This window comes from Salvia miltiorrhiza, chromosome 4, assembly GCF_028751815.1.
Source record: "Salvia miltiorrhiza cultivar Shanhuang (shh) chromosome 4, IMPLAD_Smil_shh, whole genome shotgun sequence".
Classification (NCBI taxonomy): domain Eukaryota; kingdom Viridiplantae; phylum Streptophyta; class Magnoliopsida; order Lamiales; family Lamiaceae; genus Salvia; species Salvia miltiorrhiza.
This window is the reverse complement of record NC_080390.1, coordinates 46225483-46243322: the sequence shown is the minus strand read 5'-3', so window position 1 is coordinate 46243322 and position 17840 is coordinate 46225483. Positions and strand designations below refer to the sequence as shown.

The 17840-nt window shown below is 37.8% G+C and overlaps 2 protein-coding genes across 4 annotated transcripts in view; one reads left to right on the top strand and one right to left on the bottom strand.

Moving 5' to 3' along the window:
* LOC131023783 (MLO-like protein 10) overlaps positions 1-17840 on the top strand; it is a 76991-nt gene that overhangs the window by 7676 nt on the left and 51475 nt on the right. The gene's annotated exons all lie outside the window — the stretch shown is intronic.
* Positions 711-4935, bottom strand: LOC131023780 (pentatricopeptide repeat-containing protein At2g44880). 3 transcript variants are annotated; one of them, XR_009101524.1, is made up of 3 exons: positions 4338-4934; positions 1283-3266; positions 711-1113 (listed from the first exon to the last, which is right to left on the bottom strand). XR_009101524.1 is itself a non-coding variant. In XM_057953366.1 (2 exons), exon 2 carries the CDS (start codon positions 3203-3205, stop codon positions 1394-1396), a length of 1812 nt encoding a protein of 603 aa, XP_057809349.1. In that variant the 5' UTR covers positions 3206-3266; positions 4338-4935; the 3' UTR covers positions 1123-1393. The 3 variants fall into 3 exon arrangements, 1 of the variants encoding a protein (XP_057809349.1); XR_009101525.1 differs by having other exon boundaries at positions 1283-3260; XM_057953366.1 differs by lacking the exon at positions 711-1113 and having other exon boundaries at positions 1123-3266; positions 4338-4935.

The following is a 17840-nucleotide window of genomic DNA, read 5'->3' as shown; positions in this document are numbered from 1 at the left end:
CATCTTCCTTTTTTTCTAATTAGAGGTCTAATTAAAGCATAGGTGAACAAAAAAAATTAAAAACAAACAAAGTTCAATTTTCTTACAGCAGTCATTTGAAAATGAAATCATTTATCAAGTCTTTTGTCTTAAATATAAATCCTTTTATTCGAATTTTATGTGATTCATTTTTGTGATTTAATATTATGATTGAATTATTTTTTCTGATATTATTACTTATTACTTATAATAGTATAAAAGTGTGACAATTTGTACATACAAAAATTGAGCTTAATTCGAATAGAGTTTTTGGTCGAACCGAGTTAGAGCCGCATAATTGAGTGTTTTAATTCTTTTAAATTAATAATTAAATAAAATTATTTAAAGATCACAGCACAATAAATTTAAATTTAAAATCTTTAATCTTAAAAATTAATCATTTTATCATAATAACATACAAAATAATTGAGTGTTTTTACTAACAAATCATCTGGCGGCGATATAGTGGCGGCCAAAGAAAGCAGCATTCAACAAAATTTAGAGGAATAATTTATTTAGCTACGTATTCATGTCGTAACATTTTTTTTTAATGAAATGAAATTCTAACCCGCACAACAGCTAAAATACATATACACTATATATTTGCTTTTTACTTGTTTCAGTTCCAAAAACTCCCAGTCAAAAAGTTTGTCGTACCTTGAAGTTCATATTCGAATCACCATAATAATAACTAAGACACAAAAATGGAGTTATTTTATAAAGTGTTACAATAATTAACCACGTTTTGGTCAGTAGCAAATTAGCACGCTCTAAAAATTTTTGGCAACTAGAAAGAACTAACATGATCCTTTTCCCACTCCTTCATGTCAACGTGGTACCTTTTTTGCATTTGAGAAAAAATGGAGATATATTATTGACATCGCTTATCACAATCCTACTATGCACAGGATTCTCAATATTAGAATAGAAGCAAGGAAAATGTAGAGAAATATTTCCTGCACATTTGGAGCTTGGATTCCCCATGATGAAAATCTGAAACTTCCAATCCTCTGATGATGGCTCCTTAATTTTTGAGAAGCCATGAAATTCACAGCTATCCAACTTGAGCCCAAAACAGAAATTCAAATTTCACTCCTGGGAATTGATACAAAATATTCACTGTTAAACCAGGCCAAAATGTAGATGACAACAACAAAACCCAAAATTAAGTAAAAGATAAAAGGAGAAAATAAATAAAAAGAGAACAAAATGTAGCAGCATTGAAAAACACATAGGGCATAGGGGTATGGAGAAACTGCCTCACCAAGATGTTGGCTCCATAGCATTGGATGGATAATGGAAGCATGCATGATCTTCTGCAAAGAACATCCTTTGTTCTTGACTTTTTGGCATTAATAAAAATGGTTTTTTTTGTTCACGTGTATAAGATTGCATCCATATTGAAGAAGGGCTCCTGCAGCTTGATGTGCATCTGCAATTGATCCAAGACCAAATGTGTGGCTTCCAAATGCGGAAGCTTCTTATCCCCAGCAATAAACTCCAAAACATGGTTATTGATCTCAATGGCACTACATCCCACCTCTTTCTTAGCCCCCCCAATCACCATCTTTCTTTTAATTCGTTCCACATCCCTCCATCTTCTCTCAGTTGCATACAAATTCCTCAGCATGATGTAGTTGCCATCGTTACATGGATCCGCAGTAATTGCCTTCTCCACCACCTTTTCAGCCTTGCTGACATCCTTAGCATAACCGCAAGCAAAAACAAAAGAACTCAAAATGATCCCATTCGCCTCATACGGCATGCTCTTCATCAACCTCTCCGCTTCCTCCAAATGTCCAGCCCTACCCAATAGATCAATTAAACAACCATAATGCTCAATTTTTGGAGTCAGCCTAAATGCAGCCATTTTACTGAACCATCTCTTTCCTTCCTCCACTAAACCACCGTGGTTGCAAGCTGACAGGACACCAAGCATGGTTATGTCGTTTGGATTAAACCCCTCTCTCTTCATCTCTACAAACACCTCTAGTGCCTCCTTAGCACACCCATTGAGAGCCAGACCATTAATCAAAGCATTCCATGTGCATGTCTCTCTTGCCTCAACCTCATCAAAGACTCTTCTTGCTTTCTCAATTTCCCCACATTTACCATACATATCAACCAATGCTGTGGAAACATTTGCAGATCTATCCAACTTCTTCTTCTTCACAAGCTTATAAACCCAATTCCCCAAATCCAGAGCACCCAAATCCGTGATTGCTGGAAGAATACTAACAACGGTAACATCATCCAGCTCAAACAGTTTCTGTGCAAGCAGTTGCTCGAACAACACTAACGCCTCATGGGGTCTCTTATTATGACAATACCCACCAATCATCGCGTTCCAAGAATACAAATTCCTGTTAGGCATCATATCAAACAACAACCTAGCATCATCTACACCTCCATTGCTACAATATCCATCAATCATAGTCGTCCAAGACACTACGTTTTTCTCCGGCATGGCATCAAACAACATCTTTGCCGATCTCATCTCTCCTAACTTCACATACCCATCAAGCATCACATTAAAACCAGCTGTATCTTTCTGAGTCTCAGGCATCCCATCGAAAATTGCTTTTGCAATATCCATATCCCCACCCCTGATATATCCATTGATAAGCGCAGTCCACGACACCGGACTCCTCTCGATCATTTCATCAAACACTTTTCTAGCAAAATCCATCTGCCCCAGCTTCCCATACATATCAACCAACGCAGTCGTCACATACGTATTGGAGTTGAATCCATACCTGACGACATGAGCGTGGACCTCCATTCCTTCCCGCATCAAGAAATCCAAGCCGCAGCACTTGGGCAGTGTGGTGAATGTGTAATTATCCGGCACGAAGCCTTCTTCTCTCCTCAGATGAGCGTAAAGCCTAACGGCTACAGAAAACTGGCGAGATGAGCAGTGCGACTTTATCATAGTGTTGCACAGGAAAGCATCGGACCTGTGCGGCATTTGATCGAACAGACGGCGGGCGTGAGCAGTGCCGCAGTGCGGGTTGGCGGCGGAGAAGGTGGTTATGAGCTTCGTGAGGAGGTTGAGGTTGTCGTGGAGCGCGTTGACGAGCATGAAGGCGTGGATTTGGAGGAGGGTGGTTGTGCGGTGGCCTTTCAGTTGGAGGAGAGAGAGGCACTTTCTCTCTCTTGTGCTCCAACGCACTCCTGATTCTATCATTCTTCAATTAATCCACGGAATCTTCAGCTGCTGCGTGCTCGATAGTCATTCATCCCTACAACTTCATAGTAATGTAGAAATAAATTAGTAACACAAATGGGAGTAGAATGTAATTTCTAAAAATTTCATAAGTTTTAATGGCGGAAGTTGGTCATGCTTCAATGTAAAAAAAAAACAATGCTTTCTTAAGTATATACAGTATATTAATTAAAAAAAGTATATATATTTATTTGAAATCAGAAAAACAAAATAAATCATTTCAGTGTTTTATTTATTCAAAACCTGTATGAAAATGAAATAGTATACGAAAGTTGGATTTCTTATCCGATCATGAGTTGGTGACTTATAATTTAATTCTATCAAAGACATATATGCAATTGAGTTTTTAATTAGTAATTAATTGTTTAAATCAATAATTCTAATGCATATTTATGTTGGGCCTTATTTAATTTTAAGCTAAGACTATATATATATTATACAGGCCCATTTCATCACCACAACTCTAAGCCCATATCAGCTCACATAGTATAAATTTGACTTTATTTGAAGAGGAATTTACGTGTTATCACTAGCTTTAGCCACATATCTTGATTCTCCCAACTTCAGCCACGTTTATTTCACTTGCTTCCACTGATCATATATTAACTTCACCCATTTTTTATTTTTCTACCTCATTTTTCTTAAAAATTTGTCAAAAAGCTTGGTTCAGCAAGCTTTCTTCTCTGATCTTTCATTGCAGAGATTCATGAAATGGTAATGTCATGGTTCCTATAAATTTCCATAATTCTATTTCAACACAACAAAGCACCTTCATCTTTCTTCTTATTCATTTACTTTATGCAGAAATTCAGCCAAAGGGAAATCAGCAACAGTTTCTCCTTCTTTTGATATCTCCTCTACAGCACCAAATTTCTCTTTTCTGATTTTCCCCTATGTAATTCAACCGATAATTTTTATTGTTCTATAAAATTTTCATAACTTTATTTCAACAGACCAAATTACCATCTACTGCTTTCCACTTATTTTGTGCAGACATAACACATAGCTTCATATGCCTCTCACCATAATTCCTAACCTTAAATCCTTGAATTGGGACTTTTCAAAATAACTCAAAATAGTATAAAATTTCTACCTTTTTCATTGAAAAGAAATCAGAAGCATAGAAATAGAATGAGAATGGGAGATAGGCAGCGTGTATTGAATTTTAAATGGGAGACAACTTTTCTGGAGTGCTTTGAGGAGGACGGCGGCGGCGGCAATGGCACCGCGGCGGTCGCTGATCGTCCACGGTGATGTGCAGGGGAGGAGAGTGACGGCGGCGGTGGCCGTCAGGCTGCTGTCCGACCCAAGGCAGAGATGAGGCGATTTCAGGAAAAGAGAGATCAAGAGTGGAGGGCGTCCTGGCGGCAGTCATGGCGACTGCTCGTCGGACTTAAGAGGAAGGGAGACGTTTTAGGGTTTTTGTATTTTTTTTGATTTGGGGAAGAAGATGCTTTTCTGAAATTGGGGGAGAATAGAGAGAGATGAGGAAAAAAAGAGAGGGAGACGCCGGTGGGAGTCGGCGGCTGGCGGAGTGTTCACCGGGCCAGGAGGCGGCAGCTGCCGCTGCAAATTCAGGGGGAGAGAAATGGAGCGTGACTGTGAGTTAGAGAGAGAATGTGAAAAGAAAATGATGAAACGTGAGTTATAGGGAAAGGAATTGGACTCTAGTAATGGACTATACCTTTCGGGTCTTTTTTCATTTAAATAAGAGATTAGAGATTTGGGTTTGGGTGTAGTTTTTTTTTTTTTTTTTTTAAGAAGAAGAAGAGAGAGATTAAATGGTTTAATGACTTGAGCTTTAGGAGTAATTATTTTGATGGGCCAAAGTCTTACATATGGGTAATTTTAGACACAGCCCCCAATTTTCTCACTATAGCCACTTATTAATAAAAATAATTAAATTACTTCTGATTATACTATTATACCCTTATACTATTTTAAATATATAATAAATTATAAGTTATAAAAATTAATTTGAAAGTACGTATATTTTTTTCACAGAAATCATATAGCCCCATCCTTATTTAATACAGATAAATCATATAGTCCCCAATTTAAATTTTACTTAAATACGTGATTTTGACATATAATAAACGCAGAGAACAGAACACAGAAAAAAGAAGAAGAACGTCAACATGAGAAATAACATATGAATTCACAATGACGACAAATTGGCAGAATGAAACACTTTCCACTAGCGAGACTCAGTAATACATTATGTGTATTTTTCCTTGTGTTATGGCAGAATCCATAATCCATCATGTGTAGCCATATATCTAGAATCAAGTCAAAACTGAATAATGCAAGACCATAGTTACATTAATCAATCTGTAACTATTACATAGATGAATAACTAAAATACAGACTCTATCTCTAGCTATAACTAATGAATCGACTGAACAAAGCCTATATATATAGTAGTGTTATATATCTAAACAACAAAACTTTGTCATTCATGTCGACGAAATCTTCCTCCCTACACTTATGAAGGAATGGTGAAACTAACTGAATAATGCTGCCCCGGCTTCTTCATCGCCATTGATGATCTCTTATTCCTTGAGGTTCGTCCCAAGAGATTGAGACGTAACCTCATCCTCGTAATCCTCCTCCTCCTCACGCCCTCTTCACCAGCCCCAAATTCCCAATCTTCGCCCTCAGCCCCCGCTCCCGGGCATCCGGCACCAGCAGGATGTTCTCCGGCTTCAAATCGCAATGAACATAACCAATGCTGTGGATGTGATTCAAACCTCTCAGAAGACATTTCACAAGCACCGGGGCTTCAAATTCTGGGAGACCCAGCCACGGCCTCGCCATCGTTTCAGGCCCAAATGGGGACACCAACGGCTCCCGCAACTTCACCGGCTTCACCTTTGGAGTCTCGGTTTAACTATAATTATACAGAATTGGGGCAGCTGGCATCTCGTAAGAAATCCCGTACTCAACGATTCTGAAATCGAAATTAGGGCATTCTTTTCAATTTCATTTCCTTTGATGGGGATATGTCGGGGTTTGGCGAGGGGTTTGAAGGCGGGGTGGGAAGGAGCGTCTTTGGAGTATTTGGATTTTTTTCAGGGGATAGAAGGGGCGGAGGGGGTGCCGCTCGATTTGAAGGTGGTGACGATGGTCAGGGCGGAATCGAATTGTTGTTCGAGGCGAAGCTCGTCTTGCACCGGATGAATTTCTGCTCATTGGCGTTGTTCCACCGGGAGAAGCGGATTTCGGTAGCCGACCGGTGGGGCTGGGGGCGGACCTGCAGCGAAGCAAGAAATTAAACTCTTGCTGGTGAAAATAAGTATGCTTGGTTGCCACTACAAAAAAATATTTATGTTCTCCAATTATTGATGTTTTTAGATTTTAAGTTGAGGTTATAAAAATGAATTATTTAGAAATACTTGAGCTGGGGTTATAAAGTTTTGAGATTAACGTATCATGTCTTTGAAATTAATTTTCAGAAACTTATTGATTTATTATAAATTTTAAATGGGGCTACAAGGGTATAATAGTAAAATTATAATTATTTTTATTACTTTTTTAAATAAAGGGCTACAATGAGAAATTTTGGGGCTATGTTTAAAATCACCCCTTACATATTTTTTAAACTTATTCTTATTTATCTAAATTGAGCTTCTAATTTTTAAATGAATTTGAGTAAAGAGGTAGGTTTATAATCCGAGCTAGCTTTATTAATTGAAATTGGATTTGGTCTTAATTAAAAGTTTAGTTGATTTTTTTTTCATAAAGAAAATATCTTTAAGTATTTATTTATTAATTAATCTAAAGTTTTATAAATAGTTTCATAGATTAAAATTCTAAGTATTTAATTATTTTCAAGTACATCTAGTCCCTTATAAGTTACTCCCTCCGTCCCATTAAAGTTGGCCACATTTCCTTTTTGGGCGTCCCACTAAAGTTGGCTACTTTCCTTTTTGGGTAAAAATTACACCAAATTAAACTCTATAATTAAGTCAACTAATCTACACCTATTAACCTAACCTATCCTCACTCATATTTCTCTCTCTCACACCGCACCTCCCTCTCGCCTCTCTCTCTTATTCTCCGCCGCCGCCTCTCCCTCTCTCCCCCTCTATTCTTCTCCGGCGGACGCAACCCCCATGGCCGCCGCCCCCGCCCCCGACCTCTCTTGCCTCTGCTCTCCCCCTCTCTCTCTCGTCGTCTCCGGTGAGCAAGGGTTCCGATTCGCGCGATTTAGGGGTGGTTCGCCCAGATCTGAGGTGGCGCGACCCCATGGCCGCCGTCTCTCTGTCTGCGCCGCGACCCCATGGCCGTCGTCCCTCTGTCTGCACCGCGACCCCATGGCCGCCGCCTCTCTGGTCTGCGCCGCGACCACCGCCGACCCTTTCCCCTCTCTGAGGGTGGCGGCAGTTCAGAAAGAAGTACGCGGCGGCGGCGGCGTCTGGTTTTGGGGCGAGAAACAGGGCTGAAAATCTAAGCTTGGCCGCGATTTGGGGGCCTAGGGCTCCAGTTGGAGTGAGCGGCGGAAAATCGAGACATGGGGCCGTTGAACATCGAAGTCAGGGAAGGTTAGCGGCGATGGGACGACCACCGGCGCCGTTTGGTTTTGATTGGGGTTTGATTTGGTTTTGAGAAAATTGGGGTCTGATTTGGTTTTGGTTTTTGATTTTTTTGGTGACAAACGAATTCGCATAGCCAGAAAATTTGGGGCGGTTGTCGTCGGCGGCGCCGGCGCCGGCGACCCCGTCGGCCGGAAAATGGGGAAGAAGATACATATTTAGATTAAAGAAAGACTTAACTATCTCTTTAATTTTGTTGGACCACATTTAATCTCCACTAACTATCTCTTTCTTAATCTCCGTGCCGAAAAGAATGTAGACGACTTTAATGGGACGGAGGGAGTATTTGAATTTTATATGACTAGGTGCGGCGCGACTAGGACATAACTCTTGATTTGAATTATTCAAGTTATCTTCGAGTGCAAATTTTCAGATGTGGGATTTATTTTAAATATATATTGTGGTTAATTATTGTCCATTTTAATATTATGTGTTTACCATATGTGAGTTAAATTAAATATGGTAGGGGCCAGCATAATTGGTCCAGGACGTCACAATCTTTGGTATGCCACAATGCGATTTCATGTTAAAGTTAAGGTTGCAACTATAGTCGCCAGGGTCCAGGACGGAAAGGTCCTTGGTATGCCATCGTGCGAATAAATGTTATGAATGTTAAGATCATATATGTTATCGTTTTATTAATTTGGACAATTATTACATGTTCCGAGACTGAGTATGCTCTGTATGCTCATCGCACATTTAGGGGGGTGTATTAGTTCAAGACTTTAATAGATTTTTGCAGACTTTTAAAATTTGGGTGTATTCGTTCAAGACTTTTAAAAGTCTATGAAAATCTGGGTGTATTTAAAAATCTACGGATTTTAACATTTGACTGATTTCCATGGATTTTGCTCAAAAAATACACATGAACAAATCCGAGCTCGAATCACGAGAATTCAAATCTTGAGAGTTTCCAGCGCTCGCTGGGTGCCAGCGGACGCGGCTGAAGAAGCTAGCGCCGGCTAGCACCTAGCGGCCGCTGATGGAGGAGCTACAACGATGGCTGGGCACTATAAAGCCAGCGGTCGCTGGAACCCAGCGCTCGCTGGGTATCCAGCGCTCATGGGCTCCCAGCGGGCGCTAGGTTCCTCTCTACCGCCCGTTCAATCCCAGCGCTCGCTGGATTTGTGGATTTCAAATCCGGAAAAATCACGTCAAATTCTTGCTAATTCATTAAAAATTCGGGCAGGAATTCATTTAAAATCATGAAGAATCCGTGAGAATTCTATAGACTTTTAAAATCCACAGACTTTTAAAATCTACATAAATCTTGAACTAATACACCCCCCTTAATGTTTCAGGCTATTGTTGTTGGAGAGGCGTGAAGGGTCGAATGAGCACGTCAAGCTATTTTGCAAATAGTTGATTTTAATTGCAATGGCATCTAAGCATCTAATGCTTTACTTAGTAAAGTTTTGTGTTTTAAATTGATTACAAGTTATGATTGAATTAATAATTAAATATCTTCATGGCTTATTTATGTCATGATTTGGGACAAATGTGTTGATTGTTGGCTTTAAATCAAAGTTAGTATTTGAGTATATTATTTAAAAATTGATATCTTTAAAATCGTTTTAAAAAGTGTTTTGAAAGTTTGTTTAAAAGTCTTTTAAAGGTTTATATCATTTCAAGGTTTACATTATTTAAATTGTTTTTAGAATATATATGTACACATATATACATATAGATTTTCGTATTAAATATTTATTTAAAATTCTAGAATAAAACCTTAATTAGATTAGGGTGTTACAATATATATACTATCTGGTGAAGTATAATCGAACGGATACAGATTTAATCGGTGATTTGTTATAGAATTACGAATTATACCTAGTGTTGTTTGGAAAAGCGAGAGAGAAAAGCAAAGTTGAGAGCACGAAAATCTGATTGCTGTAGTGTTGCAAGTGAAGTAAGCGTAAATTACAAAAGGGGTATGCATGGCTATTTATAGATTACAAGCTAAGGGCAAAATAGTAAATTCAGTGCTAAAACATGCGCCTCGCATGGTCGAGGGCATAGTAGTTACATTTGCTCCCAAGCGAGAGACTTCTCCGCTCTTTTGGTGATTTCTCTGGCGGAGGCCATTCCTCTGACACGGGCCACTTCTCTGGCGGGTGTGGCTTCTCTGACAGAGGCCATTTCTCTGGCGGGTATGGCTTCTCTGACGGAAGCCATTTCTCTGGTAAGGCTCATTTCTCTGACGACACTCGTTCCTCTGGCGAGGTCCGTTCCTCTGATAAAGCTCATTCCCTTGCTCTGCATATATTACTCCTCATCACTATCATCTAAATTATTAATTTTTTTTTAAATAATTTTCACCATCTTACATATATATATATCTACCTATTATACAATATATTTTGTTATATACTTAAAAAGAGAGAATAGCCAAAACTCCTAAAAACACACTAAATCACATGCTTTCTCGCCAATTTGCAATTAAGGTAACAATTGTTTGGTCTTATTATGAATGTGAGATAAATAATTATGAACAGTGTATTCACTGTTCCAATCCATGAAGAAGATCTCTGCAAATCTTCATGGGCGAGATTGTATTTAAAATCTTTCATTTTTCCTCATAAATTTCTTCAATAACTTTGCAAATTTTCTATCAGAAAGCTACCTCTTGCCAATGGCATCGCCATTCACCGGCGACAATAGCACCACCACCACCGCCCTTTCTCTCATCTCCTGCTTCATTTGACAATTTAATTGCACCGCCGTTCGTTGGCTACAACCGTAAAAATGCAGCTTTTGTTTGTCCTATTCGCATGAGCCATTTTAACAGTAAATTGACTGTTGAGATTACATTTGCATTTATGGACTTAAGAATACAATTTTTTTTAGGGCAAAGAAACTTTGGCTTCAAGACTTTGTATACACAGACACACATTATTGTTATTGTATTTGTAATCTGGAAAAGGAAATTAGACGTTATTAATGGGATGAAGGGATTATAAAATAATTAATTTAAATGATAATTTGTTAAAGATGGATATTTTCTTATTGAAATTATTTGAGACTTGATAAATTCGAATTGTAATGAATTAAAATTTATTTAATGATTAATTATTTATTAATTAATATTTATTTAGTAATTGATTTGTGATAGTATACTTTAATTAGTGTCTATAAAGAATTTATAAAGAAAAAAATATTTTAAAAATCACCAACATTGTACAAATAGTTTCAATAAAAAAAAACATTTGCATTCAAAAAATTATCATCAATTTTCTTTTGTATTAGTTATTACTAATTAATTGTATCAGCTATTATTAATATATTAGTGTGTGTTAGTATATTAGTATATTAATTAGTTTATTTTTCTAATTTAAAAGCTATAGTACATTCCTCATAAGAATAATATCTATTATTTAAAGATGTTTAAATATTTATTTTTAAATAGATATCACTATGTAACCCATATGAGAAAGTATGGTTCATCAAGTGACCAGCGACAAGAGCCACTTGATGGTATCGCATAATAGTATGCATATAATTGAAAAAAAATATGTGCATAAAGATAAATATAATGTGGAAAGGAGGCAGACCAAGTATATGAGAGAGAAATTGATGTGTTTAATTTGAGGTACAAAGTTGGGCTCTTATTAATTGAGAATTGGGCTGCTATATGTATTATTAGTTACTGTTTGAGAATATAACTGCAAAATTCAAGTGATTTCTCATTAAAAATTAAACAAGTGATAAAATCGGCTACAATGAATTATGTATCTATAAAAAAAATTTAATAATTATATTACAAAGTGATGTCCTGTCGAATTTGAACGGGTAACACACTAGTTTTATTAATTAGCTTGATGGTTCGTGAAACACCAAATCCTTCGCTAATATTTAATTTATGGAAAGTATTTAAGTACTAACTACTAAGTTTGTTGATATTATTGAGGGAATCAATGTTTGCTCAACATTCATAGGTTCAACTACTACTAAATTTCACATTATATATAGAGAAACGATCAATTGAAATTCACAAGTAGTGTAAGAATTGAGAATTCGTCTGAACAGTGGCGAACAAATTATTTCATTTTAATAAACAAATCAATATTTTTTATGAACAAACATTTTGATCTGGGGTTCGAATCCTTATAGTGTCAAAATTTTCAACATATTAAATAGATATGTTTGTTCATCAATTATAGTGGTTTGTTCGTAGAATTTATAATTTTGTTCATTATTCTCAATTCTTACAAGATTTCAATATAACTTAACTTATAAAATAATTGTACTTCACATATAAAGTATCTGCATTTTAGTGGTCTTGAGTTCGAATTCCAAAGGAAGCAAAATTACAGTGCAATTCATTACCACGATTTTTTTTATTATTATTTTTTTTTATATCACAAGTCCACGAAAATGCTAATACTTTATACGTTAAGTGTAGTAACTTTATAGCTTAAGTGCAAGGTTTTTAGTTTTTATGTTATATGTGTTTGTACTGAAACTCAATCATATATATATATATATAAAATACATAAAATACATGAACAAAACACACATTAACAACGATGTTCATGTCTTAGTGTCTTTTGTTAATGTATTTTATGTATTTGTTCATAAATAAAAAACACATGAATACAGATGTTCATGTTTTACTGTCTTTTGTTCATGTATTTTTATGTATTTGTTCATGGGTTCTCCGTTCTCACAAAAAAGATGTGGTTCTCACAGAATCCCCCCTCTATATATAGATATGGTTAGGTTCCATGAAGAAATTGAATAATTTGCGAAATTTAGAATCGTTGAACAGATCAATAATTTTGATGAATAAACATTTTGATTTGGAGTTCGAATCCTAAAATGACGAGATTTTCAACATATTAAATAAAATACGCATGCTCATCAAAATATGTTTACCATGCTTCGTTGATAGTGAGATATCTTGGGCTCTTCACCTCTGACTTGTGATTTATTATTCCCTTGTCTCTAGATGGTTAGCGTTGTATGTCAATATGTTTGTCAGTTGAGAGTTATGTTCCCGTGTGATTTTACTTTCCCCATAATCATTCAAACGATCAGGTATGTCGTATTTAGTCAAATCATTATTGACTAATGTCAGCCTTGTCATGATATCTCTGAGACTTGTTCAATCGAAAGTAAATAGGTTTTCTTACGTGGAATAATTAATGTAATTAATGAGATACATAAATATGCCAGAGCTGATGCAGATCCTACTCCACATTAGTATCACTCTATATGCACTGCAACCACCGCTTAATAAAATCACAGTTGCTACTATAATCTCATTTAACTCAATTTTTTTTTTCAATATCACTTATTATTATTATTATGGTTAATTGTCTGCAAATCCATAACATTTTCTCGGAATTGGTTTTTACTCCCAATTTGAAAAATTAACTTTTAAATCCATAACCTTTAGTTTTTGTCTCAAATTTGTCTGGTGATCGGTTTTTTCTTACACTGGAGTTGACACGGTGTCAGCCGGAATTGACACGGTGTCAACAAGAATTGACATATAGGCATATTTTTGACACGTGGAAATTAAAAAAAAAAAAATCACATCATCATCTTCCCCAACCCCTCACTCCCAAACCATAATTTCCCCTTCCCCCACCCGACGCCCGCCGCCCCCCTCATTTCCCCATCTCAGCGCCGCCACTTCCCATCCCCAGACCCGCGTCGGCCAAATTTTTCCCAGACTCTCATTCACCCTTCCAGACCCTCATTCACCGTCACAGGTTCGAGAAGGCATCGCCAGTGTTGCAGAGGCAGTCTCTTTCTCTACGCTACAATTTTCATCTTTCTCTCTCTCTGTGAAAAGTGAAAGTTTATTCAATTGGAGAATGGTGCGTTGCGACAAGAAGATGAAGGTGGAAAGGTTATATCTTGAGACAAATTTTAATTTATACCATGAAAATACTGTGAAAATCAAAACGAGAAAGAAACACTGGAAATCAAATGTTGTGGGAGTAATTGTTAATGCCAACTTGCTTCAAAAAATTGTTAATGCCAACTTGCGTGATAAAATGGCAGCTGCCAACTGCAAAGGGTCCGACGGAGGTGTGCAAATGGGGGAAAGTAGCCTCTGCCTCTCTCTCTCGGTCTTCTCCTGCGCAGATGGGGGAAAGGGGAAGTGGTGGCACCAAGGTGGGGGGAGAGGGGGCGTCGTGCGCCGGCGTGTGGTGGTGGTGGCGGCGACGGGTGAGGGTGGGGGGAATTATAGGGTTTGAGAGTGGGGGACGTTGGGGAAGATGATGATGTGGTTTTTTTTTTCCACATGTCAAAAATATGTCTAGGTGTCAACTCCGGCTATCACCGTGTCATTTCCGGCGCCGGCGTAAGAAAAAACCGATCACCGAACAAATTTGAGACAAAAACAAAAGGTTATGGATTTAGAAGTCGATTTTTCAAATTAATTGGGAGTAAAAACCAATTCCGAGAAAACATTATGCATTTACAGACAATTACCCCTTATTATTATTATTATTATTATTATTATTATTATTATTATTATTATTATTATTATTATTATTATAAACAAAGTCATATCAGCAATCAATATAATTTTTGTGTGTGCAATCAAAACGCCAACAACATTATCAGTTACGAATGTATTTTTCATGATCATGATATAATTTTTAAAAAAATATTAAATCTTTAAAAATATCATTTGATTGTTTTCAATTTTCAAAAGGCATAGAAATTTCATATGTAAAAATCTAAGATTCAAGTTGATGAGGAGTAAAGTATGTAAATGACTGGGATCTTTACACGCGTATAATAGCGAGCGGGATATGAAGTTGGATCTGTATAAGGATATTGCCTTTATGAGGTCGTGAAGAAGTCGCCAACCGTGTAAATTCGCAGTCCAGGCAGAAAACAAAAGAGATGAACATAGGCGATCATTACGGATGACAACGGGCCAGATCTGGACCGGGTCTCATCAATACCAGATTCAGATCCGTTTTTTCTATCAGATCCAGATCCACAGATCTGAAAATTTTGGATCCAGATCCGTCAGATTCGCGGGTCTACGGGTCCAGATCCATGGATCCATGACTGAATTTATCTAACAATTCGAACACATCTGCCAAATCAACAAATCTAACAATAAGTTTCAAATATATTCATAAATCTAACAATTTATCTAACAAAATGGCTGAATTTCGAACACATCAATGCCTCAATCTAACAAAATAGACATAAACAAATTTCTAACCTTAGATTTTGAACATCCTGTGGTGGACATCGACATCCGGCCGACGGCGAACGAAAGATGAAGCTATGCCGGCGGTGCATTGTTCTGGCGGCGAACGGTGCGTCGAGAGGTGGTTATTATGGCGGCGGCGAATGGTGTGGTGCAACGGCGAGATGGAGAAGCTGACGGAGTCGGGACTCGGCGAGTTGGGCAGAGAGTGTGAAGAGAGCGGCGACCTGTAGGCGCTGTAACTTCGCCTTCTCCGGCGAACTGGATTGAGAGGGAGGCTGGCACTGGCAGGGTGAGGCTGACGATTTGGAAGGAGGCTGGGAGGGAGATGGGCAGGGTGAGGGAGGGCAACGACCTGTAACTATGCCTTCACCAACGAACTGGATTGAGAGGGAAGTCGGCACTGGTAGGGTGAGCTGGTGAGGTCGACAACGACGACTTGGAGGGAGGCTGCGAGAGAGATGCCGAGATGGGCATGGTGAGGGAGACGGCTGGAGAGAGAGGTTGGAGAGAAAATAAAAACTAGGGTTTGTAATTTTAATTTGTGTATTATTATTAATTTTTAATATATTTAATATTATTACTAAATTAAATAAAAAAATAAATAATACATATTAAAATAAACGGGTCCACAGGTCGGATTTGGGTCGGATCCGGATATAAAATTTTAAGATCCAGATCCAGATCCGTTTTAAAAATTGAAATCCAGATCCGGTCCAGATCCGTCGGGTCCAAAAAAATGAGATTTAGATCCGTAAAAACGGATCTGGATCCACGGATCTGGACCGGGTACAGGATCCATTGCCATCCCTAGCGATCATTGCCATAATCGAAGCTGAACTTGAATATTTCCCGGCCTGCATCACATGTATAGACGTCCCCAGTTAACAGGGTTGTATTGAAATCAAACATGAGTCAAGGAGAATCTCTAGCCGTGGCTTATAGCATCTCTACTGGCTCGCATTGATGCTATAAAAGTCCAAAAGCCGACAAACTCTGACACGCCCTCTCCACCAGAGTCGTTATTTTACATGCGCATTACGTGACTTGGATAAGAATTTACTATTTTACCCCTTTGTTCATGTATCTTATAAATAGCTTTCTACCTACTTATTGTAAGGCAAAATATACGCTTTAAGTGAAATACTACACTCGTTCTTTTTATGTCGTATGCGATTTCCCTTTCATCATCATACGTAATTGTGCAGGTAATCCGATGATCTAAAGTAGAATCACAGTTTGTAATTCAGCACAAGTAATTACCCTCTAAAAAAAAGATTCAAGTAATTACTATAAAATCATCAAGTTTTGGCTGAACAAGGACTTCATAGAACCGGATGCTTTAATTTGTAAATTATATAATATAAAGATTTTAATACTCATATATTATTAATAAATTATTAAATTTTAAATATGAAAATTTATTTAAATTAATATTTAATTTTAAAAAAATAATATCTCATGTACATTGCATGAACACAGAATTAGCTTGACAAAAAAGAAAAAAACAATTTGAAGATAGTTGGTTTGGAGGGAATGAAAATAGCGAAATAAAAGGTGTGAAAAAATACAAACTGCTCCTTCCGTCCCGTAAAATCACACAGGTTTTTTTTTTTTTTTTTCGTTCGTCACATAAAAATATGCATACCTCATTTATAGGAATAATTCTCCTATTAAACATAACAATCAATGTGAGACCTTTTTTCCATTCAAATTATATTACAAAATTTATTAAAACCTGTGTCGTTCATACATGCTTTTATGGGACGAAGGGAGTATATAATAAGTAGGTTAAGTATCAAATACGCCCCTAACATAGAGGCCCTTATCACGTATAACACCCTATACTCGACTTGGATCCAACTAAACCCCCAAAGTCCTAAATTGGGTGCAATTAAACCCTCCGCCCTAACGACCGTTTAACACCGTTAACTATTTAATATTTTTTTTATATATAAATTTTGTTGGTGGCCAGCAATTCGCCGGAAAGTTATATCCATCAAGAATCGTGTTATAGGTCACCAAATCCGGTTCGCACTCAAACTTATCCATCTCCCTGAAGAATCTGAAGGGCCTCATCAACCATGGAGTTCTTGCAGAAGCCTCTAATCAAGACGTTGAAGGTGAAAATGTGCTAAGCATTTCATCGTACAGTTGGTAGGCCTTCCCCACCCACCTTCTTTCAAAAAAGCAAGAGCAAGAACAAGCTATTGTATGTGACAGCAGAGGGGGAAACGACCATTTATTTCATGGCCTCGAATATCTTGATGGATTCTTGGAGAAGGTCGGCGTCACCGTAGCTCCGAATCAAGCTGAAGAACTTATCAGTGAACTGGACAGCGTTGCTGGACTTTTTGGGTATCGATGGAGGAATTTTCCGACCGAGTTGATGAGGTGCTGGCCGCCCGAGGATTTCCAGCATCATGAAGTAGGACTGGTTGTGGGCAAAGCCCGAGTCTTGGGCCCAGTTGAAGAAGCGGAGGGATTTGGAGGGGGCTTTGATGCGGCAGAGGGTTTGGAAGAAGGTGGTCTGAGAGAGAGGGGCGAGGGCTGAAAGACGAGCTTCAAGTCGGGCAGACCAGGGAGTGGTGTTGATGAGCCTGGACATTGTTCGGGCTTTCTTGCTTTTGACAGGATTTGCATTCTGAAAGTTCGTGCGGTTGAGAGGGAATGGAACCATGCCGGAGAAGAGATGCCCAATTACATGTCTCTTACTCTAAAACTCGTTGGTGGTGAATTGGCGTGTTTCCGACGTATTTCCGGCGAGCTTGCCGAAGAAGAAGGCGAGTTTCCGGCCAAAAAAAAATTTAAAAAA